The sequence below is a fragment of the Phascolarctos cinereus genome, unplaced genomic scaffold (genome assembly GCF_003287225.1).
Source record: "Phascolarctos cinereus isolate Bilbo 61053 unplaced genomic scaffold, phaCin_HiC Scaffold_9;HRSCAF=440, whole genome shotgun sequence".
NCBI lineage: Eukaryota > Metazoa > Chordata > Mammalia > Diprotodontia > Phascolarctidae > Phascolarctos > Phascolarctos cinereus.
The window spans coordinates 217,516,499-217,544,486 of record NW_027556402.1 but is presented as its reverse complement, the minus strand read 5'-3'; the positions used below and the strand labels follow the sequence as shown (position 1 = coordinate 217,544,486).

Sequence of the window (27,988 nt, the reverse complement as noted above, 5' to 3'; positions counted from 1 at the left end):
CTGATAGATGAGTAGGTGCAGAGAGAGTAGGCCAAGGGATGGATAGGGATGAGAATAAGAGAGATTGTTAAGGCCTTGGGCCCAGATGAGAAAGAAGAGATCCTGAAAGTACCCTTCCCCAAACCCACCTCCCTCGCCCCAAATAAAAGCCAACGAAGCCTTAGGATTATGGGTTTAGAAAAGAATGGAAGGGATTTTGGAGGCCACCGAGCTCAACCCTTGCCTTTTATAGACGAGGACACTGAGGCCCCAAGAAGTGACGTGGTCCCATTGATGGTGAATGTATGAATCAGGATTTGAACCCAGAAAGTCGTAATGTTTCAATCACCACAGCACCTAGCTGCTTCCTTCTGAAGACTAGCTGCTAAGAGAGCTCTCTGGCTTTGATCCTTGTTTACTGCTTCTGGGGTCAAGGGGATGGGTCCCAGCCTTTCCCCCACAGCCTGCCTACTAGTGATCATTTTGTCCCTTGCCCTATGATTCTTGGGCTCTTTCCAGAGGTCCTAGATGCCTACATGTTAATGCACAGATGATGCACATCCTTGAATCATTCAGGTGTTTTTACTGTGTTTCAGGCGGGGCGTTCTGTGAAAAATGAGGACGTACAGGTATGAAAGGTGTATGAGTGCATGCAAGTATGAAGGTATCTCCTTTCCTCTACCTTGCCTCACCCCTACCCCTCCTTTGTTATCCAACCCTTCTCCCCTTCTTAAAACTATCACCCTCACCCTCACCCTGTATTTATTCACAGAATCATGGCATCCTAAGTTCAGAGCTGGAAGGGACCTTAGAGGACATTGAGTCCAACCCCCTGATTTTACAGATGAGAGCCCTGAAGCACAGAGTAGTTAAGAGACTTACCCAGAGAAACACAGCTGCTAAAAGTCTGAGGCAGGATTTCAACCTAGGTCTTCCTAACTCCAGGCTTAGCACCCAGTCTGCTGCTACATGCTGTCTCATCTTTACTCTTCTCTCCTTCCTGATCATCGTCCTTCCTCCTCCCACTGTCTCTTGGTATCCTTTTTCTCTTTCCTCTTCTTGGGTCTCTTTTCCCTTCCCCCTCTCATCCTCCCAATAGTCATCTCCCTTCCTGAATGGTAGATTCTGTCCTGGAAATCTCTCCGCTGGTCATGGGGTGATATGGGGAGGGGCCACAGTCACAGGGACAAAGAGGATTTGGGAGAGGGGTGTGAGGAGGGAGGAGCACTGACCTTCTTTCTTCCCTGGCCCAGATGATTTTTTCTGCTATCCTCCTGATCAACCTCATTTTAATGGAACTGGTTTTCATCCCCTTGGCAGAGTGGCTTGGAATAAACTTCTCGTAGGTGTCTCTCTCTTGGGTTGGACTTCCCTGTGGGGAGGGTGGGAGAGAGTGGAGGGCCTTTGTTTCTAAATGTCCTAAATGTGAGAAACTCGATATGTATTTCATAACTTCACCCTTTCCACCATGGTGGCTACTACCCTTACTTTCCTCTGCATGGTTAATTCACTTTGTTTCCCCCTCTCTCCTTCTAGATTAATAAAGAAAACAATGATAGGAATGATCTTAATCTACTTCTCAAGCCTAATATCATTCCTCCTGGAACTACAAATTGAGGTGAAAGGGGATGGGGAGGGCAGTGAGGGGTCTCTAAGGAGTTTCCTGAGTGGAATCAGGGAGGTTGTCCAGTGGTAACAGACATGAAAGGGCCCATTCTCCCCACTAGGGAGAGCTTTCCACAGCAAGGACTTCCCAATAGGGCAGTTGGTGTCTAATATAAGTTTGGGAAGGAATGTTCCTTCCCCATCCCTCTAGTAGCCTAATCACAAAAAGGGTCTGAGGGTGATTCCAAGAATGAATGGAGGGAGGTAATCCATGACAAGGAGATGAGATGGGATGTAGGAAGGTGAGGATGTTTTTGACAGGGTAGGATGGCAGGCAGATCAGGGGAATACTTGGGTTAAAGCACATCTCTTAATGCTATCCTTATGGACAAAATGGAGCACACAATAGTACCATTGGGTGGATTCAGAATTGGTCAAATAACTGTAGCCACTAACTCACCATAAATGGCTCACTGTTAACTTAGAGAGAGGAGTTCAGGGGCAGGGCCAAATCCCCTTATCACCTGAATGGTAGATTCTGATAGAAAGTGATAAGAGGAGCACAGAAGGGACATAGGGAGGTGAGTGTGGATATGGGGGACTTGTGGAAGGAAGGATGCATGGAAGGAGTGTGAGGTGATGGGTCCTTCCTCCCTGTCCAAGGGATCCTATGGAAAGAGTGCTGGATTTGGAATTCTAGGACCTGGGTTTGAATTGGGATTCTGCTATTTGGAAAGGGAAGGAAAGGACATCAACCATGGACATATTCATCCATGGCATGCATATAAGAATGTGGTCTGATGGAGATATGAAGAGGTTAGAGATATATGGAAGGGATATGGGGGAACATGAAAGGTCCAGGTATGCTTACATTAGATTCCTATGGGGTTGATCAGTGGGAACAGAGTGGAGCTATAGTGAGGCTCTGGTTGAACTTTGTTCCTTCAGAAGTCTCCCAACATCCTGCCTGGCTCCAGAGAGAGCTTCCTGAGAATCATTAATGTAGCTGACATTTCATTTAATGTGACCTTTCTTAAAAACAACAGCTCTATGTCCTACTCCAGAGTGTCCCGAGTTTTTCAGGTGAGTATGTGTCTATGTATCTCCGTGTGTTTGTATGTCTTGAGACTAGGCCTTTATTCTTTGTGCATTTCTGTGAATGTCTTTGTACATCTGTGTGCTATCCTGGACTCTGACGGTGGATTAGACTACCTACCCATTTGTCTCAGCTGTAACTTCTAGACCCTATATGTTGTTTACTTAACCATAAGACCTATACAGCTAAGTACACACTTAAGATCATACACTTAAGCTCTGGAGGGACCGAGAAAAGTTTTTGGTAGAAAGTGGTACCTGGGATGAGCTTTGTGATCAGACATGACTGCATTCTGGCCATGGGCCACAACCTATTTCAAGGTCCCTGCGTAGGAGAACAGCAAATATCTAATTTGGCTAGAATGGAGGGTAGGTAAAGTGGAGTCACATGAAATGCCTCAAAAGAGTTTGGAACCATATTGTGCAGGGCTTCAAATGTAAAGCTGAAGAGTTTGCATTTTATCTTGGAGGCAATAGGTAGCCACTGAAGATTCCTGAGCAGCTGAGTGCATGGCCAGCATAGACTAGAGAGAGGAGAGAATCAAATGGGCGGATAGACAAGTTATTGCTTTAGCATTTCTATCTTTCCCATTTTAGATTCAATGGCTGGAAGATAACAGCAAAATAATAGAGTCACTAGATCATATATTTAGAGCTGGAAAGGACCTGAGGCCAGCTGCTCAAACACTTCAATGGCCCTATGATCTCATCATATGGCGAGTCTTTATAAGAAGGGTCATCACCCATCTGTGTCTGCCCAACGTGATTGACTCTTCCCATAATATGTCCATCTATCAGCCTTCTAGAGGGGGCTTAACATGCTAAGGGCTCCCCCCATTTATCTCTTGCCATTGCTTGGATGCCAGTGAAAAAGAGGGTTGACTGTAGGGTATCCCTCACTCTCACATATGACCAACCTGGTTTGGGTGGTTTTTTTTTTCCAGTCATCCATTTTTCTAATGATCTCCTTTATGCTGCCTCTCCTATGCAATTCCTCATTTATATCTTGCACCTTACACGTACCATTCCATTGCCCTTTGGGTAATCCTAAGCTTCAATTCTCCAGAAACTACTGTTTGGTGATTTATAGCATAATCAGGAAAACCTTGGTGTTGAAAAGATGGCCTTTTGTTTCAGGGAGAAGTTTGAGATCATGCAAAGAACTTTGCAATTTCCCTAAAAGGCAATCCAGCCTACTTTCCTCTTCTTCAGTTTAGGCTAAGATCTTTGTCCATTTGCATGGCCTATTCAAGCTTATAATTTTACATATATACATATGCACACAATTTTACATATATAATATATTTACACATATGCTACATATATGGACTGTGTATGCACGTACACATTTATAATTATATGCATGTATGTATGTGTAATATATACACATATATACCCACACTGATGAATAGTTTTTTTTTTTTTAAGGCAATTGGGGTTAAGTGACTTGCCCAGCGTCACACAGCTAGTAAGTGTCAAGTGTTTGGTCTGAGGCCGGATTTGAACTCAGGTCCTACCTGACTTCAGGGCCGGGGCTCTATCCACTGTGCCACCTCGCTGCCCCATCTTGTTCTCTCTTAAGGACCCTAACATGGAGTTCTCATCACCCATCTTCCCTCTCAAGGCTGGAAGCCAGAAAGAAGTGCCAGCAGCAGCTGTAGAGCCCAAAGAGGCTGAAGAGACTAAAGGAAGGCAATAGACTAAAGAGACAAGATCACTGAGCAAGAAAGAAGAGGCAATCTCTTGGGTTACATTCCTCCTCTGAGCCAAACCTCTGTGTAGTCCCTTGCAAAGATCACCTGGGGCAACTCTGAAACGTGCAACTCTACAGTATAAACACAAGCATCAGCGCTTTAAAACAAGAAGGCTGCATTGACACTCCAGATAACCATCCTTCAGTTCAGCGGATCGGAAATAAATCCAATGCACATTAACAGTACGTGCAATAGACACGTCACTCTGCAGGGCATCATGTGGAGGGATACCACGGAGACAGATAACATGCCTGAGTACATACAGGACATTGTACACGCACATTTCAAAAGCACATGCATATCCGTAGCACACAGTAATCAATCAGAACCAATAAAGGTGCCTAACAAAGCTGGCCAGCTGTAGCAGTAACACAATCAATAGACCTACCTATACAATGCAGCTTACCTATAAGCTGTAAGATGTAAGCCAGACAATTAACAAGTAGCCATTGCTATAGCATGAACATAAAACATAATCAAATGAATATAACACCAAAAATAAAAAACAAGCATATGCAAACATGCAGTAATTTGCATACTGTTGTTCGGACATTTTTCAGTCACGTCCCACTCTTTGTGACCCCCTCTGGGGTTTTCTCGGCTACGATCCTGAAGTGGTTTGCCCTTTCCTTCTCCAGCTCGTTTTACAGATGAGGAAACTGAGGTAAACAGAGTTAAGTGACTCGCCTAGTGTCACACAGCTAGTAAGTGTCTGAGGCCAAATTTGAACTCAGATCTTCCTGACTCTGAGCCCAGCTCTCTATCCACTGCACCACCTAGCTGTCCCAATTTGCATGTACAGCAATAAATATATGCAGTTCCATCCATGGGCGATCTCTAGTATTGTCGCCTAGATCTATGTGTCACTATGTCTTCATGCTCATCTGTAACATCATAATGTAACCTAGTGATAGGTCTTTTAGACCTAATTCTCTTGTTGCGGACAGATCTCTCTGCTCCTATCACAGAGCTAGTAGCCGGTATGAGCTGACATTCAGGCTCATTAATGACTTGTTTATCTTCACCTGGGCTGGCAACCATTCCAAGTTGGCTCTCAGTATTTTTGAGCTCTGTAGTTTGAATCTGTACCCTCTGAGTCGCTGTAGCAGTTTTGGGCAGGAAGGGGGTAGTCTCTGGGTTCAATTCTCCTTCCCTATAACAATATACACAGTCTCCTTCCCTGAATACATCATTCAATGCCGGTATCTGGGTCAGCAAGTCTTTGTACAGCTGGTGGTCAGTGTCTTTTCCTCAGCCTTTGCCTGGATGTGTCCATCAGTTTTCTCCACCTGCTCATGAGAAAGTCCAAGTAACTTTTCCTATGGGCAGTAAGTGGTTATGGTGAATAGTCCCGATAGGGCACACTTTCTTCTCTGGGGCTATTTGGTAAATAGGCAATTTACCCAGTCTCTCGATAACTTTGTATAGATTAGCTTTCCAACAGTCTGCTAACTTGTAAGGTTCTGGACAGATGAAAGCAGTCTTTTCCTTGTCTTTCTCGGGCATAGGAATCTCACAGTATCCACTACACAAGTCCAAGACTGAGAACCACTGGCTGCCCAGCCCACAGTCCAGGGTATCTTGCACCCGTGGTACAGTGTACAGATTTATTTTAGACCCTTTGTTCAAGATTTGGCAATTCACACATACTCATATCTTTCCATTTATCCACTTATGGATAATGTATAAGTTCTGCTGGATTTTGTGCTGATGCCATTAACCAATATTTCTTTGAGCTGGTTTCTGGGATCTTCCCTCATAGACCCAGGAATTGTCCTAGAGCTTTCTTTGAATGGTCTGGAATCGGGCTGCACCTTGAGCACATTCTGTATCCCACTCATGCAACGAAAACACACCCATCCTCTTGCTGAGTTCCAGCTTCGACCTATCCTTCTACTCCTGTGGTATTGGGGTATCCCCAAGTCAAATCCCTCAGAATCCAGCATAGAGGATGAATGCTTGGAGTTCCTGTCATATTCATTGGAACCTCTTGCCCCTCTCATGTTGTAAGCCTCTACACAGTGAGCATGGATGATCAAATTGCATAGAGTTTGGGGTCCCAGTTTGTTGTCTGCAGTATCCTGCTAGAATTTTGAAAAGACTGGAATTAATTGGAATCAGTGCTGACAATCCAGTGAGTGACATCCCAGAGCCACAGTGTCTACTTTTCTATTGATACCAACAATGTCTCTGGGAAATTCCCCTGGCTGCATCCCAGGTATGGATAGATTTTATCCCTTAAACCACCAAATCTAAGCCCTGTCATATGTTTTAAAGATATTTTATTCAAATAGTTGTCATAAAAATATGAGAAAATAATGTTAACTTGAAGTCTACCATCCAGGACAGCAGTGCAGTCCACAATCTCAATTTTTACCACGCCTCTGCATGAGGCCCATAAGGAACTGATGATACGGTCAGTATGGCTGATCACCTCCGTCCTCTGATTTCCTCAAGCTAAAGATTTTTACTTCTTTGTAACTAAGGCTGCATTTTCTATGCCCATCTACTCACCATAAGTAAGGCTGTCTAATTCACAATTATTAACAAAATGTGAATTTGTTACTCTGATGGTTATCAGCAGAAGTGTTCTTTTGTGACTTCCATCCCCTTGGCCCTCCACCCCTCCAAGGAGAATAGGATCGTGTACTGGTCCACCTCTCGATTGATTGTGTCGGGTTCTGTCACTTGGGGTGTTGTTGACCTGCTTTGCTCCTGTTGCCCATGCTGGAGAAGGACTGGAGCCTGCTAAAGCTGAGCCCTGTGAATTATATTGATCCTCAGGAGAATCTGTCTCAACTCGGTCACGGTAGGCAATGGTTTCTGTGTTTGCACAGAACTGATGACATCAGATACAAGAGAGTCATGTACCATGCCATGGAATGACCTCTACAGTGTAAATTTTCCTGCATTCTCAGGATCCACAGGGCCTATCTGTATTATTTTGTGCACCCATTGCTCCAACCTGAGGAGGAACTCAGCAAGTTTTTCATCTTTGTGCTACACAGTATTTAACACAAAATTAACATAGAGGTCTTATGATCTACTCCCCTCAAATATCTCAGCTAAAGTTTGTGTACATTCATGCCAGGTAACATTTGCCCTTTCCTCTATGAGAGCATCCACTGATAATGTAGCTGTTACCCTTAGGATATCTGTCTGTCTCATCACTTTGTCTGGCTCGGGCCTTCCATTGTCCCAGGTACACTCTCATCTGTCCAACTCAGGCCTCCCAGGATTTTTCTCCCAGGGAATATGGTTCATCATCCAGAGAAATGCCAATTTGGAGCCCAGAATATCTGTATACCACAGGTATGGGCTCTGTCTTACTCACAGATAAAGATTTAATTGTGACAGTCAATCCATCAGGATGCCTCTTTTGATCAGAAGGGCTCCTACACCTTAGCAATTACATTAAAGGAATTCTTCACCCTCAGAGGGTGGACAAGACTGAAATTCCGAGGAATTACTTCCTCCTGTCAGATTCTCAGTATCTATCTCCGAAGTGAAAATGCTCAGGCAGGATTAGAAAAAAAAAACTTTGTGAATCATCTCACCTTCTTCAAGCTCAATGGCTTTAATTGAGCTAATCCTTTCACTTGTTTGCTCAATATCCTTAAAATATCCTCATTCTTGCCATCTGGGTCTACTCCTGATATTAGGAGACCTCTACGCTTTCCAACTTCAAAAGAAAGACACTACCCCTCAATTATCTTAACTCCCATCATTTCTAGAGATCGCTCCACATGTGTTCATATTAATATACAAATATTAATACAATTAATAAATGTACAGTATTACAGCAACAATGGCAAATGGGATTAATATATTGTGCTTAAACAGTACAACAGTACAGCAAAAGACATGAATTAAAATCATGAAGATGGTACCAATTACTTTTTTTATGAATCAACATATAGCAATTAATTATAAATTTTAAGAAATACACTACATCAACAAATTCAGCAACTTTACAACAGTAAGATAAAGCCAAGGCAATTTGGATAAACTTGTTACTTCCAAAAACAGTAAAACAAGAATAAAAAATACATTCAAAGATTCCAGGATACAACTAAGAAGAAACAAAATTATCTACAGCTCTTAAAAAAAATATGCTTCCTACGAAGAAAAAAATGCAAAAAAAAAATTTTTTTAGAATGGGGAGACAAAATCCACTTCTAAAACAAAAACAAAAACTGACCACAGGGGAAAAAAATTCTAGAAACTATCTTTCTAAGCCAAAGCATCCCAAGGCTCACACAACTTGTCTGAGGCAACATCCATTTAAATGCAAAGGGCTACGGTAAGAAATGAGAAAAAAGAGATGGCTTCAGGATTCATCAGCAACTCAGTTCAATTCAATAAACATTTATTAAGAACCTATTTTGTGCCAGGCTAAGTGCTAAGCACTGGGGATACAAAACGAGGCAAAAGACAGTCACTGTACTCAAAGAGCTTACAATCTAATGGGGGAGGTAACACGCAAACAAATATATACAAAGTAAGTTACATACAGAATAAATAGGAAATAATCAAAAAAGGGAAAGCAGTGGAATTAAGAAGGGTTAGGGAAGGCTTCCTGTAGAAAGCGGGGTTTTAGTTGGGAATTGAAGATAGCCAAGGAAGTCAGTAGTTGGAGCAGAAGAGGAAGGGCATTCCTGACATGAGGGACAGCCAGGGAAAATGCCCAAAGCCTACATGCAGTGTTTTATTCTCAGAACAGCCAGGAGACCCATCTCACTGAATGAAAGGGTACCTGTCAAGGAGGAAGATGAAAGACTGGAAAGGTAGGAGGGGGCTAGGTTATGAAGGGCTTTGACTGTCTAACAGAGCATTTGTATTTGCTCCTGGAGGCAACAGGGAGCCACTGGAATTTATTAAGTAGGGTAGGGAAATACAATCAGACCTGAATTTTAGGAAAATCACTTTAGTGAATGAGTGGAAGATGGACTGGAGTGGGAAGAGACTTGAGGCAGGCCGGCCCACCAACAGGCTATTGCAATAATCCTGGCATGAGGTGATGAGGGCCTACACCAATGGGTGGTAGCAGTGTCAGAGGAGAGAACGTGGCATATGTGAGAGAGATTGCAAAGGTTAAATCAACAGGTTTAGATATGGGAGAGGATCGGGAGAAAGGAGTCCAGGATAACTCTTAAGTTGTGCATCTGATGGGCTTGGAGGATGGTGTTGCCCTCTACAGAAATACGGAGGGTAGGAGTTGTTGTTCAATCCTGTCCAACTCTTTGTGACCCCAGTTGGTGTTTTCTTGGCAAGGATACTGGAGTGGTTTGCCATTTCCTTCTCCAACCCATTTTACAGATGAGGAAACTGAGGCAAACAAAGCTAAGTGACTTACCCGGGTCGCCCAGCAAGTAAGTGTCTGAGGCCAGATTTGAATTCATGAAGATGAGTCTTCTTGACTCCAGGCCTGGCACTCTATCCACTGTACCATCTAGCTGCGCCCAAAGGTAGGAGAGGGGAAGGCTTAGGGGGAAAGTTTCTTTTTGGGATATACTAAGTAAATCATGCATGGTTTTAGAAAAAATAGCAAATGCCCTCCCCACCCCAGCACCCCCCCCCACACACAAAATTTCTTGCAAAAATAATTGACGGGAAATTATCTTTGCTCCAGACAATAGTGAAGAGAGAATCCCTCTTCTCTCCTGCTTCTCACCAACTCCATCTGCCCCTTGTTTAGGTGCAAGGCATTGATTTCCACCAGTGAGGAGAGAGCTCAATACCAATGGGCCTTGGGACTCAGCTTACTCCTGTAAGGTCTAATTTATCTCCTAGCCAAACTTACCACTGGTTCTGCTTGTTACTCATGTTTTGTACATTGGGATATAGACATCTGAAGCCATAGCGATATATTGCTTGGATTTTGTCTCCAGCGGATTTCTGAGTGACTCTACTATTATTATTCCTACATAGAAGCTACTTTCAATCTTATCACGCTTGGTGGATATGCATAGGTTTTTTGTTTGTTTATTAACTGGGGGTAAGGAACTGAGGGGTTTTTTCCTTTTACAAAAGGATACTTACTGAGAACACAGAGCAAGAACAGAAGTTACAAACATTTTCTCTAGACATCTAAATACACAATCTCCCCTATTCCACTGAAGTCCATGAGTGAGAGCTGGTTTTTGAAATATTTGCTACAAAACATTCACCTCCACCAAGGTCACTTCCAAATGCCAAATTGCTGATGGCTATATCAGTCTGAGTCTCTGCTACTGCTAGGCTGTGTCAAGCTGGTAGCTCTTCAGGGTCTTGGCATAAATAAATTTCTCCCTCTCTCTTCCTTTTCAGATGACGCTCTTTTTATTAGCATCATAAGACTCTAGGCAACCCAGTCTTGCCATTCATTGTGAGCCATTTTATCCTTAGCCAAGAGCTTGCAATGCCTGTATTTTAAGCCATGGGTCTGAAATCCAAATCTCAATCTCAGATATCATCTTCTTATTCAACGTTCATTTCCTTATCTGCCTTTCTCTTCTGAAGCCAGTCTTTTATCACTAGCAGTCATGGAAATATCCCTAAAATCTTCAGTTTCTCTCCCAAGACTTCATAATCCTTAGCAATGCTTTCTACATTCCTTTTTTGGCAGTAAGTATCCTGTGTGCCCACTTTAATCAGCAAAAAAGGGCAGAATTCATCCAGTTTGAGAATTCTGGAAGACTTAATGGTGCATCCTGAATCCATGCCTTTGGATGTATTAGACCTCTTTACTATTAGATTTAGATTGACAAACAGGCACTTCATCATCCGTCATCCAGTGGTTACCAGTCATCACTACCAATCTGTCCTTCCTCTGACCGTTACTAGATGATCACTCAACACAGCTATAGATTCAGATCATCAGCTTTTGGCAAACCAGTATGGGCTTTCTCCCCAAAGAGTACATCTCTGTCCTTAACTTGCCCAAAGTTACATTCAACCCAAGGTTTTCTGCCTCCAAATCTGCTGCCATTTCCATTATATTCTGCTACCTCCTACGAGCTCTCTCCCAGAACACGAGCTGCAGAGGACAACATTGTTTGAGGTTTTCTTAGTCGTTCGAGGCACCCAAATTGACCCAATGTTTTCTTCTAGAATGCAGATGATTACCACAGAATATACTTGGACTCAGACCAGCAGTATTTCCAGATAAAACTGCATACCAATACATTGGTCAAAGAAGAAGAGATTCTCTTAGAGAAGAGGACGACCTATGCTATGATTCTGCATGGAAACAGAAAGTTTTACTCAATCATACTGGTGAGAGCTGGGAGTGGACACTGGATGGGAAGAGACAGAGCAGCCCTGGGGGAAGGAGGGAGAAAGAAGTGGGGAGACAAAAAGGAAGGGTTAAGTAGAGAAGAAAGATGACACTGTCTATGATTTCTCTCCCTCTCTTTGCTTTAGATCAAGGAGACAACTACCAAACCAGAGACTGGAGTTGCATATGTGAGGTATATATGATTCAGTTCTCAACTAAAGAAAGGTATCTTTTGGGGGCAGTGGAAGGCAGCATGTCCTGAGGCCCTGTCCATCACATCCAATGGGCTTAGAGCAAATATTTAGGTTTTCCCACCTGTAGTCCTAACATATTTGTCAGTACCTATTCATCCGTCCATCTGTCTCACATTGGGAAACACCCTATGGGCAGTACCATTGCCCAAGAACGCATCTCAGATGGGGAGCCCTTACAGGGGCTGTCCTTAAGTGATTCTTCAATTATATTGTTTCCATAAAGATAAAACAATTATTTGCTAAATTAACAAAGAATGACAAGTTACTTATCTATAATATTATAATAATAATTTTTGAAAATCATATTTTTAGGGAGATTTAAAGAAATAGAAAAAGTATAAAAACATAGTACCATTAATATAATAGTATAATCATTATAATAACTTCTCATAATGAAATAACTATTCAATAACTAGTTATTCTAACCACCATTAGTAACCACTATTCCTACTGCCACCATTCAGAATAAGTATATACCTTCATTCCCAGAATCTCAGATCTGGAAGGAAGCCCAGAGGCCATCTAGCCTGGCCTATACCTGAATAAAAATCATCTATTACAAAACACTGAATACAAATCCCCTACAATAAAATACAACAAAATACAATTGGTTACCCAGGCTTCTTTGGAAGACTTCTAGTGATATAGAATTTGCTGCCTCCTGATCAAGAAGTTCATTAATTGTTAGAAAGATTTTTCTTATTGGGCATAAACTTGCCTCTTTACAACTTCAGTCAGTCATAAGACATTTATGAAACACTTAGTATGTGTATGGCTCTGTGCTAAATTCTGGGCATACAAAGAAAAACAAAAATATGGTCTCTACCCCCAAGGAACTCATATTCTAAAGGGTGAGACAACATGCAAACAACTGTATATATACAAAATATATACAATGTAAATGAGAGATTGTCTTAGAAAGAAGGCATCATCAATAGAGGGAAGCCTGAAAAAGGCTTTCTGCAAAAAGCAGGATTTGAGCAGTCTTGAAGGAAACCAGGGAAGCTTTTTTGGCTTCCTTTTTGGCCAAAGGGAGGAGAGAGCATTCCAGGCATGAAAGATAGCCAGCATAAAGGTCTGGAGTGGAAAGATGGAGGGTTGTGTGAGAGGAACAGGATAAAGCACAGAGTCCGTATGTGTGCAGGGAAATAAGTAACAAGACAGATGTCTTCTAGGTCTTCCTTCTGGAACAAGGCAGAAAAAGTCTAGAGAGCCTTTCAAATAACCTGAAGACAACTGTCACATCCACCATGAGTCAAGTCGTCTTTTCTCCAGGCCGAACATCCCAAATTCCTTCAACTGGTCCTTGTCTGGCACAATCTTAAGGGCAAGAGCTAGCCATTCCCATATTTTAAGCCATGGTGTAGAAATCCATATCCTGTTTTCACACACCATCTTCCCTTCTGATATTTGGGGGAAGAAGGTGGGGTCTGTTATCTGTCATCAACAACAGAAATGAAAACACCATTCATGTCTTTGAGGTCTTCAGTTTCCTGCCCAATACTTCATCATCACGGGCAATGTGTTCTAGAGTTGTGGCAATATCATTTGTGCCCATGTGAATCAGGAGCAGCATAAACAGGTGGCATTCATTTACTTTGAGAAGTCTTGAGAGAGTTACCATCATGGCCTGGCTATCTGCCCTGGTGAGACAATAGACCTCTCTTCTCTTATGGTCTGTCTCATCACTCCTTATCACCAACTTTCACCACTTGCTCTTCTCTTCTTCCGCTGACCCTTACTGAATGGGCTCTGACATGCTGGAGCCTTGGGAATCAATCCTACTTCCATGACAATCCTTGTATCCATTCTCCTTCCTCCACTCCCCTTCCCTCACACCCCAGTTCAGGTCCTCATCACCTCTTGTCTCCTTTAGACTCTATCTGTGGCTAAAGACTCCCAGTTGGCCCCAGCCTCATTCCCACAGAGCCACCAAACTGATACCAAACTAAAGCACCAGTCTGACCATATACACTCCCCTGCTTAAGAAGCTGCGTGTTTCCTTACCCTCTTTAGGATGAAATACAATTTCCTCCATGTGATAGGGAAAATCTTTCGCAATTTGCCTCCAGACTACCTTTTCAGGCAGATTAGACATTACTCCCCCTTGAGCACTCTACATTCTAGCCAAACCAGCCTCCTTGTTCTTCTCTCTGCCCAACATTACATCTCTTGTCCCCATGGCTTTGCAGCTGTCCACATGTCAAGAATGCACTCTCATCCTCGCCTCTGTCTGGTAGGGTCCCTAGTTTCCTGAAAGGATAACTCAGGCACCTCTCAAACACCACTATGCCAGTGCTTCTCAAACTTTCATTGCTCATTCTTTATATTTACTATTATTGCTGCTGCTGCTGCTACTACTAACTACTACTACTGTTGCTGCTGCTGACTCTTCAAATCCTTTGGTTTATTTTTGAAACCCTTTTCCCATGTTGCTTTTTTTAAAGGAATACTTTCTTCTCTGTAATGACCTGAAGAGTGGAGAAGCATTCCTTAAGAACCTTTAACTTTTTTTGTTTTTTGGTTAGGCAATGGGGTTAAGTAACTTGCCCAGGGTCACACAGCTAATAAGTGTTATGTGTCTGAGGCCAGATTTGAACTCAGGTCCTCCTGAATCCAGGGCCAATGCTCTATCCACTGCACCACCTAGCTGCCCCTAACTTTTCTTCTAAGGAGATGAACCAACCACTTGGAATATTATAATCATCTCCTGAAAGGTCTTCCTGCCTTCACTGTGTCCTCCCCCTCTAATCGATCTTTCGCACTTCAATATTTCAATGGATATGTGATCTTGTCAGTATGTGTACTCCCTTCATTTGTGCAGATGGAAACACATCCACACTTTCTCATTCAGTGACTTCTCCATGCCTTCCTACAAATCCTCCTCCATAGGGCATCCACTTAACTTTCTCAGGGCGTCTTCTAGATTTTTCAAAGTTACATAAAGGCCAGTGGAGCATTGCACTGGCTACCAGTTTTCCTTTGCTCTCATCATATGACTGGCCAGCTTTCATTTTTGATTTTTTATATACATACATACATACGTATATATATATATATGTATGTATGTATGTATGTATGTATGTATGTATATTCTTGATACCTTCATTATCATTAGTGATAATGTGACCTACTTATACCTACCATGCATCTCTGTATTGTCCTTTGGGAGGTCCTCAACTTTTCCCTTCAAAGATTATGATATTCCATAACTTTGTGATAATATATAGCACCTTTGAAGGGATACTGAAATGAAAAAGATGGTGCTTTGTTTCCTAGCTTGGGTGTGGGATGAGAGGGGGAAAGTGTCATCAAAGGCACTGTACAATTTCCTAAATGCAATGTTGCCCACCCCTTCAATACCTGGCATAGTTTATTATCCACCTCTTTGAATTTTCAAGATATACTGACTATATTGACAGCATATTCAAGATATACTCACTATACTGAAGGATCAGTATAATGGACTGTCCATCCCAACCTGATATTATAGTCTGGTCAATAGTCATACTTTATAAACTTAATTTTTACTGTGTGATTAGAGCAAATACTTTTGAGTGATTATGAATCTCATTTAAGAGGCTCTACAATGCCGTGAGGCATGTTGCAATCGGAATAGTGTCATCTGCAAACAGAAGCATCTAGAGGACCTCTCCATCCACAAAGAATCTCTCGTTGGTTTAGGTTGTCCATAAGATGTTCTCTATGACAATGGCCAACAATATCTCTCTGTTTTATACCTAACTTGACATTAATAATCATAAGGTCATCAAATGAATTTATCTCTGTTGTTACACATGTCCAGGAATCTTGAATGATTTTGACAAATACATGGGGAAAAACCTTGTTAAAGCTGAGCCTTTAAAGTGGTGTTTTTACCTTATGAATCAATTTTTAGTAGTCAATCAATGAATAAAGTAGGATCCTATATTCTCAGAGATGTATCTAAAATGGGTGACTTCAGTGTTCTCCATCAGGGAGGGAATTGCCCAAAAGTAGGACCAAGGGCTGCTGACAGTAATTTAATTTTTCTAAGGAAGAAGGTAAAGGTAAAACCTGGTGGTTGGCTGGGAGTTTTCTCTTTTAACCACCTTTAATCGATTTTTAAAATAACATTTTATTTTTCCCCAATTACATCTGAAAACAATTTTAACATTCTTTTTTTTTTAAGTTTTGAGTTCCAAATTTTATCCCTTCCTCTCTCCCCCCACCCAAGATGGTAAGCAATCTGATATAGGTTATACATGTACAATTGTGTAAAACATCGTTCTATGTTAGTTATTTTGTGGAAGAAAACTTAAACTAAAAAAAGAAAGTGAAAAGTAGTATGCTTCAGTCTGTGTTCAGACATCGGTTCTTTCTCTGGAGGTGGACAGCATTTTTCATCATGAGTCCTTTGGGATTGTCTTGGATCATTGTATTGCTGAGAATAGCTAAGTCATTCACAGTTGTTCATCATACAATATTGCTGTTACCATATACAGTGTTCTCCTGGTTCTGCTCACCTCACTTTGTATCAGGTCATGTAAGTTCAAGGTTTTCTTGAAATCATACTGCTCATCATTTCTTATAGCACAATTAATATTCCATTACAATCATATAACATAGTTTGTTCAGCTATTCCCCAATTGATGGGCATCCCCTTAATTTCCATTTCTTAGCCACCACAAAAAAAGCTGCTATAAAAATTTTTGAACAAGATTCTTTTCCCTTTTTTTGATCTCTTTGGGATACAAACCCAGTAGCGGTATTGCTGGATCAAAGGGTGTGCACAGTTCATAACCCTTTGAGCATAGTTTCCCCTAATTCATTTTCAAAGCTTTTCTATCAAAAGAGTATAACTTTACTCAAATTTATTTCCTTGTTTGCAAAACATATGTGCAAGAAAGATTAATCTAGGCACTTGTGAGGGAGCTCGGCAGTTTCCATCAGGCCATGACACTCTCCACCTCTGCTCATTCATATATCATGTCAAGCCCAGGGTTATGAAAGGTCCTAGGTTCATCTTGTGCCCACTGACCAGAGCCCTTCCTTCATGTCTGTATATTCTTCTTACGTGTGCAAATTATGAGGACTAGCATACACTACACTAGAGTCTACCTCCTCTTATCCTCCCTTCTATTTCCCCTCAGAACAGAACCAATCCATTCCTAAGATATCATTTTTATTCTTGTTTTTTCCCTATTTGGATTCACTGTTATTCAAAAATCACTGTTCAAGCCCCCTCTTCCCTCTCTGACACCTCCCTATGCCCACCAGATGTAAATTCATGACATCAAAGTAATACGAAATAAAATTTACTAAATAGACTGGTATGTAAATAATAATAATAATAATAAAAAATTAGTCATTATTGTCTGCTGGTCCCACAGTGATGGCTGGGTAGATTGATCCCTGCTAACCAGCTCTGGGGTTCTATCTCTTCATGCCCTCTGCTGGCCATCTTTGCTTCAGTCAACTCGGATTTAGTGGCCAGAAAGCCCTAATTAAGGCAGGCCCAGCTGCCTCTGGTTAATAGTTAGCAGATTCCTGCCAAAGTCCTAATGCAAACAGAAACAGCTTTCCCAGACTTCAGAGAACAATTTGTCCCTGTTTTATGCACAAATTTCTTTCTAGTCTGCATTATAAATACTATATATTTATTATATAGTCTCGCTCACTTGGCAACTCCCATGCATGATTGTAAACACTATGAGGGAGGTTTTCTAAACTCTGTATCAACCCCAGTGCCAAGCACAGTGCTCTGCTCGCAGTAAATATTTAATAAAAGTTTGTTGAATGAGGAAGGCAGCATGGTGTGATGGAAAGAGTACTGGAGTTGGAGACATGTGGCCTGGATTTGAGTTCTATTTATTAGCTGTGTGATCTGGGGCTAGTTGCTTAACTTCTCACCTGCAATACTAGATGTAGCAAAAGTAAGTCCACCGCCTAAGAAAATGGCAGTGATTCTGTCCAATTCAAATATATCCGTTCCATAGTATCCATGGTGCAATATCACAAGTCCTTTGCAGTTCTCCCTAGAGATAAGATAAGCCTACTAAAGCATGGTGGGATAACACCAGTGGAATTCCATGAGTGAAATGTGGAAGTAGAGGATGGGTTCCTGTGTTTGATACTTAGGCCCATAACCTCACACCCAAAGACATTGTACCTAGACACTTACTTGGAGTCTAGAAGACCTGGAATCCCACCTCAGAGACTTATTAACTATATTTCCCCGTGCAAACTCTATCCACCTCAGTGTCCTCATTTGTAAAATGAAGACGTTGGCCTTGAAGGTCCCTTCTAGTCCTAAATCTACGATACTATAATTGCTTTACAAGCAGGAATCCAGGATTGGCAGATTATGGTTTCTTCCCACTGGAAAGGATCACAGTAGTATTTGTAGTTGATACAGAACATGGTATACAGTGCATTGCCTTGATCACAGGTAGTAAACATCTGTAATGCAGTCCTAGATGCTTCACAGAATGATAGGAAGCTAGTAATTGAAAGCCAGTCCTAAAACACTGAGTGAGAAATACAAAAAGGGTAATAAGCAAGATCAAAGAGAGCTTGTGATAAAAAGGGAATCCACAGATGGAAGAGCCTGTAGGATTCGGTGGCACTCATATTCTGGCCAGGCCTGTGCATGCTTGTTTACAGGCTTCCAGCCAAATTTTTGCTTTTAACTGCATTTGCCTAAGCCTTTGATGTCTCTAAGGATATTCCTGTGCCTTTGTGACCAAGGGGCAGGTACATTTATGAGCAAATTTATTTGTGAGGCAAGAAGACACCCAAGTGTTCTGATACTACAGACTCAATAACTGAACAATTCAACTCAAGAAACACATTAAGCACCTCACCAATGAAGACAGAACATGAAAAGTGGCATCCAAGGGGGATTACCTGCATGTATGAGCAGAAATGGAGGTTGTAGAGCAATGACCACAAATGGTCTGAGCACTTCGCTATTATCCATGAAACATTCAGAGAACCCAAGGAAGGCCTTTAGCAGATCGGATATCTTTTCTATGAAGGATTTATGTAAAGACCTGGAAGAGAATCAAATGAGATGAATATGCCCAGGGGCTAAGAGAGACCCCACTGAGAAGACCGAAAATTCAGCTAGTTGTCTTGGGGATACAAAGTTTAAACAAGATACCATATCTGACCTTAAGGCGTTTATAATCTAGTGGGGAACAAAATACAAATCTATTCTAATCATCAAACATTTCTTAAGCACTTACTATATACGTGGCACTGTGTTAAGACATTGAGGATTCAAAGACACCGTGTTACGTGGGGGATACAACCTGTATATACAACAAAGGACACTGAAAAGGGAAAGAACCCTAACTACTAAGGGAATTAGTACAGGCTTCCCAGCTCTTGACACCAAACCTAACAGGAATCTGATGCCACACTACCCTTCATTGTAGATTATGAATACCAGTTCCCTTTTAGTTGCTTTACATTGCTTTACACCTTTTGTGGATGGCGGCACTTGTCGCATAAGTCTAGGGGCATAATAAGAGTAGATGTACCTATTTGGACTTCAAGGACTCGTGGCACCCTTACTCACTTGGAAACCTGGTCTTCTTCAAGGTTCTATCATACAGTCATTCATACAAGGACAGGAAAATTGTATATAATTCTTTACTCACAGCCATAGAAGCAAAAGAAAAAATATATCTGTAATATATTTATATAAAAATATAACAATATATAATACAAAACACATACACACACACACACACGCAAACATATATATAAAATAACCATTGAGTGTGTGAGATGCCCACATTCCTCACAGATTCAAGGAGTCTATAGCGCTGGTATCAAAATCCCATTAAATTGTACATAAGGACCCTGTGGGCCACATACTGACTTAGGAAAACACATATTTATTTCTATTGATATATCAATACATGAAAATCAGATAAGAACTAGATACAACTAATATACTAAAAAGAAATATAAATTTGACAATTTTTTCCCAATATTTATGTGTGTATATATTACATGCATGTATACAAATCAGATAGGAATTAATTATTGGCAAAAAGATGCATAAAATTTTGTTTTAATATTAAATAGATTCAAAATCATTATAAAGCATTTCAGCACATGATTCAAAATCAATATTGTTTACTAGATACTTGGCATCTTTTGCCAGAAACTATTTTTATCAATATTGAGCATAAGTTTTGTCATAACAGTCTTCTTCAGTACGTATGATAAATGCTTATTATTAATCTCACCCTATATGAAGTTTTAATAGTCTTCAGGAATGAAAACAATACTCACATAGGCATGCACTACCAAACATTGTTAAGATTCTTGTAGCAAACATGCACATCTGAACAAAATTCTTAAAAAAAAAGTAAAAATAAAAATCTAGAATACTCACTTCAGTATATTTTTATTTTTAGCACTATGATACATTGAACAAATTCCATTTGAATGTTACTTGCTGATCTCTTAACATCAAAAGAAAACAGAATGCTAAATAGTAAAAATAAAATTGTTTTCACACATTTGAATCCTTCAAATCATCTTTCAATTTCAATATAATTACTGGATCTTTGAGGCATACTTGCTGAAATTACAAAACCCAAATGAACCTTGATAATTTTTACGTGTGGAAAAAAGTCAAAGCACAATTTTTAGTTGCCTTTCTCAAAGACCAAGGTTTATCTTGAATCTTTGAGTGCAGTTGTACATAAATGTTAAAACACAATTTCAACCCTGATGTTTTAAATTCAACTCATTTAAATGCCCTGTAATATTTACAATGAAAGCCAAATCCTGAAACCAATTCTTGTCAGTAAGTTGTTCTGGCTAATGCCCGTCATTTCTTAAACATGTTGATTTCGTTGCAAAAGTTGCCAAAATCAGTTCAAAACCTCAGGAAGGGAAGTCCATCAATTCCTGTTTAATCAAGTAAATCTTTCTGCTCACTTTCAACTTCCAAGAGTAATAAAGAAAACTGTCATTGAGTCAATCCTCAAGAACATTTAAATTCATTCTTCTCTTTGTTTTTGAACACAAACTTCCTGCTATATAATGCAGTGAACATAATGAAACTTAGCATCAGCAGCAACTTCATTCTCTTAGCTAATAATTTAACTACAAATTCATCTGTTATCCTTGTCATTGCTGTTGCATTATCTGCAGTCACATACTAGCCCTGATTATTAGGAAGATTATACTTTTTTAAAAGTCCACATACTTACTTAAAAATATCCTCACCTGTTATGGTGTCATTAAGAAAAATAATATTAAGCAGTTCCTTACTCACAGTAATATTTTCATCATATGAGCAAATAAATAAGGCTACTTTAACCAGTTCACTAATGCACATACTTTAATTGACTGCAATAAAAAAAAAGTCAATTTGCCAGTTTTGATTTAAGTTTTCCACTGACATCAGTGGCAATTTCGTTAATTCTTCCCACAACAATATTTCATGATAGTGAAATATTCTGAAAAGTTTTAACTTTTTAAGCACAAAGAATTTCAGTCACTTTCACTATATATTTCACAAATTCACAAAGGTGTTTTGTGAGGGTGTTTAGTGAAGACTAAAACACTTTGAATGTTTAGCTGTGAGTTTTGAAATAACATAACTGGCTTTGATCATACTCTTACTTTTTCCGTGGGATTTTGTAATTTTCTTTTCAAAGTACAGGTTTCAATTATTTTTCAGCAATTTCAGTGAATTTTTGTGCCTCTTTTACCATTAAGCCAATTCTGTTTTTTAAGTTGATATTTTCTTCAGTATTTTTTGTGCCTCTTTTACCAAGATGTTCATTCTCTTTTCACAATTTTCTTGCATCACTCTCATTTCTTTCTTAATTTTTCCTCTACCACTCTTACTTCTTTAAGCCTTCTAGAATTCTTGTTGGGCTTGGATCCAATGAGCACTTTTTCGGGTCTACGGTGGTCGCTATTTTCACATTGTTGTCTTTTTCTGAGTTTGTGCCTTGTTCTTCCCTTCCACTCTATTTGATTTTTATGGCCATGTTCTTTTGTTGTTGTTGTTGTTGCTGGCTCACGCAAAAATCACTGGACTTGCAAGCAGAAGACTGATTTAGATCCAGTGCCATAAATTGGGGCAACCAGGTGACTACAGACTATACTTGGGTAACACCACACCTGGCCAGGGTGGTAGGACAATGGTTGTGAAACAGAGACCTCTAGATGCCAGAAACCAGGACATCTCTCCAATCTGATATTCTGTGTTAGGTGACAGAGGGAAAGCAATGGCACCCAAAAAGCCTGATGGAAGCATGGGGCAGATATTAGCAGACAGCAGAACAGATGGAAGCAAGGGGATGGCCTGGGGAGAGTTGCACTTGCATGCCTTTGGCTCTTAGACTCAGACTTGGTTCTTATTCACAGGATTATCAATATTCTGAACAAAGATGTTTATATCATCTTGCCTGTGGACACCTACAACCTCCCGAAATACAATGGGACCTCTTCAGAGCTAAGCATTAAGATAAGCAGGTGACTTATCATCTCCCTTATTATCCCTATGACTAATTTGGGGGAATGGGCAACCTGGGCCCCATCACCACTTAGTATAAGCAGCAAAACTTTTCCTGCTGTCTCTGATCCCCCTTAATGTTTATGCCTTCCCTCTTTTGATTATCTCCAATTTATCCTGTTCATATCTTGCTTTTTACATAGTTGTTTGCATGTTGTCTTCCCCATTACACTCTGAACTCCTTGAGAGCAGGGACTGTCTTTTGCCTTTCTTTGTATCCCCAGCACTTAACACAGTGCCTGACATAAGGTAGGCATTTAATTGACTGACTGACTCTCACCAGAAACGTAAATCTGCTTTGTATGATTGAGAAGAAGGAAAATGTGATAAAACTGGGCTTGCTGGAGTTTGGAGCCTCTTACCTGGTCTTTCTTACTGAGGTGAGTGACCAAAGCAAGGCCAGCCAAGATGTCTGAGCCTAGCTTCCTATCCCTATCCTCCTACCCACCCCAGACTCTTTCTCCTCTACCACCATATATACTCTGGCTTTCACTTACTTCCTCAGGATACCCCAACACTGAAAACCTGGAAAACAAGGCAGAATGAAATCAAGTCCCTTTGCATTGGGTGGCAATTACCACAGATACTTATAATGGGGATAGGAAAATATTTACTCATTGTTTCCTGCATGGAGTTTTTCTACTACAAGGTCAGAGATTCTTCAGGATTAGAAATAATACAGACAATGGAAGGAGAGTGGTGAAGAAGATGGTGGAGGTGGGGGGGAAGGGGTGTGTTAGGGACTAGGGGGAATGATAAGGAAAAACAGGGGGGAAGGAGTGGGAGATTAAGCTTAAACTCAAGTCTTTGGGAAATGTGCCAGGACCTGGATCTTGGTGGGAGTGACTAAACTGGCTTTTGTGCTGTAGGCCCCAGAAGGCATGAAAGTTACCATGCAGGCTTTGTGGACAAGCACGCTTTTCAGCAGTTCTCTGATCCTGTATTTTGTGAACTACATCTCCTTCCTGCCTGAGGTATATACCCCCCCTTCTTATATTGCCCTTTGTAAGACTACGTGCCCCAGACCCAGGTAGAACCTCTCTCCAGCTTCTCTAGGGCCTTGGGCCTCCCCTGGTCCATGCTGCCCCCAATCCCAGTCTTTGGCACCCATATCAGACCCTTAGCATGGGAGAGATCCAAATATTGTAAGAAACCTCACCATAACCATGGTAACTATAGCAGGGGCTATTTTTTTTGGCTGCTGCTAAGACGCCACTATGGGTTGGACCAGACTGCCACTGAGGTCCCCTCCATCTCTCAAATTCTGTGATTCTGTGATGGCCACCCTTCCTTATCTTCCCTCAAGGAAGGCAGCCCTAGGCTGGCCTCACTAAGGCCAAGCAGAATCCATTCCTAGACAACTCTGTGGCACTACCCAAGCTGTTGGTGCAGCCATGGCACAGTCACACTGGCTGCCCCCAGGCTGTCATCACCTACTGCTGGCCGTGAGGCCGCTTGCTTTTGCCTCTGGGACATGGGGTGGTCTAACTAAGATGAAAAGCAAGCTGCTTTCTTGGAGTCAAAGCAGACCAGCTCTAGGAGATGCCTTGCTAGAATTCTTCTGGATGCCTTCCTCCTGTCTTCAGCCATTCATCCAAACAAAGAAAGTAGGCTAGTCCTAGATCTGGGGGTAACTCTCCCAGAGGTCATTTCTTTGCTTCTTTTTTTTCTAGAGTAGAGTTGATTTCAGGGTAAAGATGGACCTTGGCTCATGGTATATGAAGACAAGTGCCTATAACTGAATAAGTGGGGAGGGGGGATGAAAAAAGCAGACAGACCCTCATGTCCTGATATATTTTTATCCATAGGGAATCTAACCCTTATCCTCTTGCTGATGTATGGTGTTTGGAAGAGAAAGGTCTTTTTCCCTTCAAGCTTCATTCATTCCTTTGTATTCAAGTCAAAGTAGCACCATAGTCATGATATCACAGCCCTTTCCTTAACCCCAAATTAAGCAAGCTTTTCAGCTCTTATCTGAGGAAATCATGTTCTTTCCATTTGGTACTGCATTCATCTCCTGGCTCCAGTTCTAAACAATACCAAGGACTCAGTTGAAGATGGACAACATATGTCAGAGGATGCAATGTCTGCATGGTTCTGTGATTTTTTCAATGCCCTCTGATGCAGACAAAGAGTAGCATAACAGATTAAAGAGGATCATTTAGGGAATCAATGGAAGGGAAGAAGGACAAGGAGAAAGACCTAAGGTTGAGAGTTTACATGATGGACTTATCAGAAAGTTCAGTTTGTCAAAGCATTTATAGTATACATATAGTATAGTTTATACACACACACACACACACACACACACACACACACACACACACACACAGAGCAGCAGCAGCAGCAGCATCAGGAGTGCTAATCACAGGAGGGACATGACAGCCAACAAGTATTTATTAATCATCGATGTGTCAAGAACCATGATAAGCACTTCTGGAGGTTCAAAGAAGGGGGTAGGAGGAAACAGTCTCTGCTCTCAAGTAGCTCACATTCTGTTAGAAAAGGTAACATATAAATAACCAGCTACCTACACAGCCTGCCCCTACACACACACACACACACACACACACACACACACACACACACACACACACACACACAAACACACACACACAGTAGTTGAAAAGTAATCTCAGGAAGACACTAGCAATAGGAATACTGGAAAAGGCCTCCTGTGGAAGATGGGAGCTGACCTGAGTCTTGAAGGAAGCCAGGGACACTTAAAAGGCAGAGGTCAGGAGAGAGAGCATTTCCAGGGATGGCTTACAGCCAGTGCAAAGGTACTGAGTGTCATGTATGGGCAACAGCAAATAGGCTGTTACATAGCTAGCTGTATCATTAAATTTGTGCAGAAGTACAAAGCATAAGATTAAAAATGGGAAGGGCCAGGTTGGGAAGAATTTTTAAAACAAAGAGAGGAGTTTATATTGTCAAGCTAGAAACAATATGATTTGCCACTGTATTGGATTAGTGGGGTGTAACTGAGTAAAGGATGACATTGAAGTTGTGAACCTGGGTAACTGGGTGGATGGCAGTGCATTCCACAGCACAAGGAAGTTTAGAAGATAGTGTGGCTTTAGGAGAAAGATAAAACACCAATTTAATAATTTTTAGTTTGAGATGTTTCTAGGTACTACAGTTCAAGATGTCCAAAAGGCTTATGGGAGTAGAGCTCAGGAGAGAGACTAGGGCTGGATATATAGTTCTAGGAATCATCTGCATAGAGATGATAATTGAATTTCTGGAAGCTGATGAGATCACCAAAGAAAGAAAAGAAAAGGGGCCCAGGTCAAAGCCTTGGGGGACACCCATGGTTAGTAGGCATGACATGAATGAAGAAAGACAGCAAGTAAAGTTTATGGTAGAAGAAGAGGAACTAGCTAGTGAAATTGTACCATATATTGACAAAGGCCAGGAAACAACCACAGTGATGGAGTGGCCAATGTATGATTTAGATGAAAGTCATTGAACACAAAGGGATGAGTATTATAGGATCACCAACATGAAGTGTTAAAGTTACCAGTGAAAATGGGACTGGAGGAGTTAAGAGGGAAAAAAAAGATCACTGAGCTGGGAGTCAGAGGGCCTTGGTCAAGTCCATTTCTTTAGGCCTCAGTTTCCTCATCTGTAAGTTGGAGTTGAACTGGGTGACTTTTAATAGTAGCTCCATTCATGAAACAAATATCCAGCCATACTAGGTGCCAGACTCTGGTACATGTTAGAGATAGTGATAAAAACAAAGCAATCCCTACCTTCAAGCAGTTTACATTCTTTTGGTGGAAGCAATTTACACATTTACAAGATAATGGAGGGAAAAACAACTATAAAATAATTTGGAAGAGGTGCTAGCTCCTGGGGACATCAAGAAAGGTTTCAAGTATGGGTGGCACTTGAGCTGAGCTTTGACAGAAGCTAAGGGTTCTAAGAGGCAACGGTGAGAGACACCCCTTCTCAACATAGGGGATACTGTGCAAAGGCAGACAAGAGCTGTTATGGTATATATGGGCCATTCTATGATTCCATAGTTCCTTAAATCCATTCCGATTCTGTGTCTGTTTCCTTCTACAGTGGATTGAGGACTTCTTACTTTCTAACATCCTGCTGGCTGTGGTCATTAGTTTCTTCGTCATAAGCTATTACTACCAAGAAACTGTACTGAAATTGTGGAGAGTCCCTTTCTCCTGATTTCAGACCCTCACCCCCCTCAACCACATTTGAGGAACAGATGGAGAAACTGTACATTTGACCCAGGCCCATCATCCCCATCCCAGTCCTTTCCCCCTTTCTGACCCTCCTATGGACTTTCTCTCTCCCCAGCCCTTCTCCTCAGTGGTCCTACACATTGGCTAGAGACCAATTTCATTTAACTCTGGGTCAGAGTGTGTGTGTGTGTGTTCTTGGAGCTAAGAGGTTGGGGTTGGGGGTAGTGGGGAAGGCAAGGTGAGAAGGAAGGGGAAAGATACAAGATGAGCTCTTCTCACTCATGAGGCTGACTGGGAGAAAGCTTCAGCGAACAGTAGGCCACCGTCTACTCATGTCTCCCCAGCTGGGGAGTGAGTGTGGGGAGGGTATTTGGGGAAGAACAGAGTAAAGACAAAGAAACAGTAGCTGGCTATGTGATTGGATCCCAGGATCAGAGTAGGGGAATGAGGGGAGGGTCAGGAGGGAAGTGCCTCCATCCTGAGTTTGAATAAAGTTCTAAGTCACACAATAAACCCTATGGAGACAAATCTGGCTCCCTACTTTTTTCACCCTTGCTACTGGGGGTAGGAGGGGCAGGATATATGAAGGGAGTGAAAGAAAAGAAGCTATAGGAAAGGTGCACTGTAATATAATGGATAATCAGGAAGATGTAGGTCAAGCTTTGCCCCCAATATACACTGGCTTGTGCAACCATGAATAAGTTACCTAGACTCTCAGTTCTCCAAGACGAGTGGCTGGGGAAATCCGTACACTGGGAATTCCCTATATGGATGGAATCAAGGGTCCAGACCATAAAAGGTGGCAGGGGGAGGAATAGAATGCCTCTGTTTAGGCCAAATACTGTATGGCTGGGGATAGAGGTAGGTACAAAGGGACAAGTCTTATCATCAAGGGGCATACAAACACGAGACTACCTCTGAGTTTCCTTATACTACACAAATCAGCAACACCATTCAGGGCTTCACTTGCAAACTGAGTCCTAGATCGAGTTCTCAATTCATTTCAGTAGCAGTAAAATGATGCTAAATTAAATCAGTAGAACTGATGTACAAAGAAACACCTATACATTTATAGCATTAAAAAACTACAGTTACAACATATTTTCCCCAAATTTCTCTAGAATTTTACATTCTAGGGTATCTGGAATCAAAAGTCCTAGAAAGAAAATCTCTCCAGAGGTCTCCACAAAAATGAAGGGCCAAATTTTAATCCAGACAAGGGCCTACATCTAACACTAAAAGTTTCCATTTTCTCTGACAAGTTACCTGTGACTACATGCTGTATGTCTTTCCTCTGGGGGGGA

General features: G+C 41.3%; 2 protein-coding genes across 3 annotated transcripts; both read left to right on the top strand.

Annotated features, from left to right (window-relative positions):
- Positions 1 to 1,117: 1,117 nt before the first annotated feature.
- Positions 1,118 to 11,613, top strand: LOC144455207 (solute carrier family 15 member 2-like). 2 transcript variants are annotated; one of them, XM_078148310.1, is made up of 4 exons: positions 1,118 to 1,321; positions 1,516 to 1,597; positions 2,533 to 2,667; positions 4,304 to 5,198. In XM_078148310.1, exons 1-4 carry the CDS (start codon positions 1,233 to 1,235, stop codon positions 4,376 to 4,378), a joined length of 381 nt encoding a protein of 126 aa, XP_078004436.1. In that variant the 5' UTR covers positions 1,118 to 1,232; the 3' UTR covers positions 4,379 to 5,198. The 2 variants fall into 2 exon arrangements, 1 of the variants encoding a protein (XP_078004436.1); XR_013483919.1 differs by lacking the exon at positions 4,304 to 5,198 and adding an exon at positions 11,526 to 11,613 and having other exon boundaries at positions 1,236 to 1,321.
- On the top strand, positions 11,610 to 27,069 carry LOC144455206 (solute carrier family 15 member 2-like). The gene is made up of 7 exons (XM_078148309.1): positions 11,610 to 11,690; positions 11,838 to 11,884; positions 22,332 to 22,439; positions 22,763 to 22,859; positions 22,985 to 23,128; positions 23,349 to 23,453; positions 26,551 to 27,069. Exons 1-7 carry the CDS (start codon positions 11,649 to 11,651, stop codon positions 26,665 to 26,667), a joined length of 660 nt encoding a protein of 219 aa, XP_078004435.1. The 5' UTR covers positions 11,610 to 11,648; the 3' UTR covers positions 26,668 to 27,069.
- Positions 27,070 to 27,988: the final 919 nt, after the last annotated feature.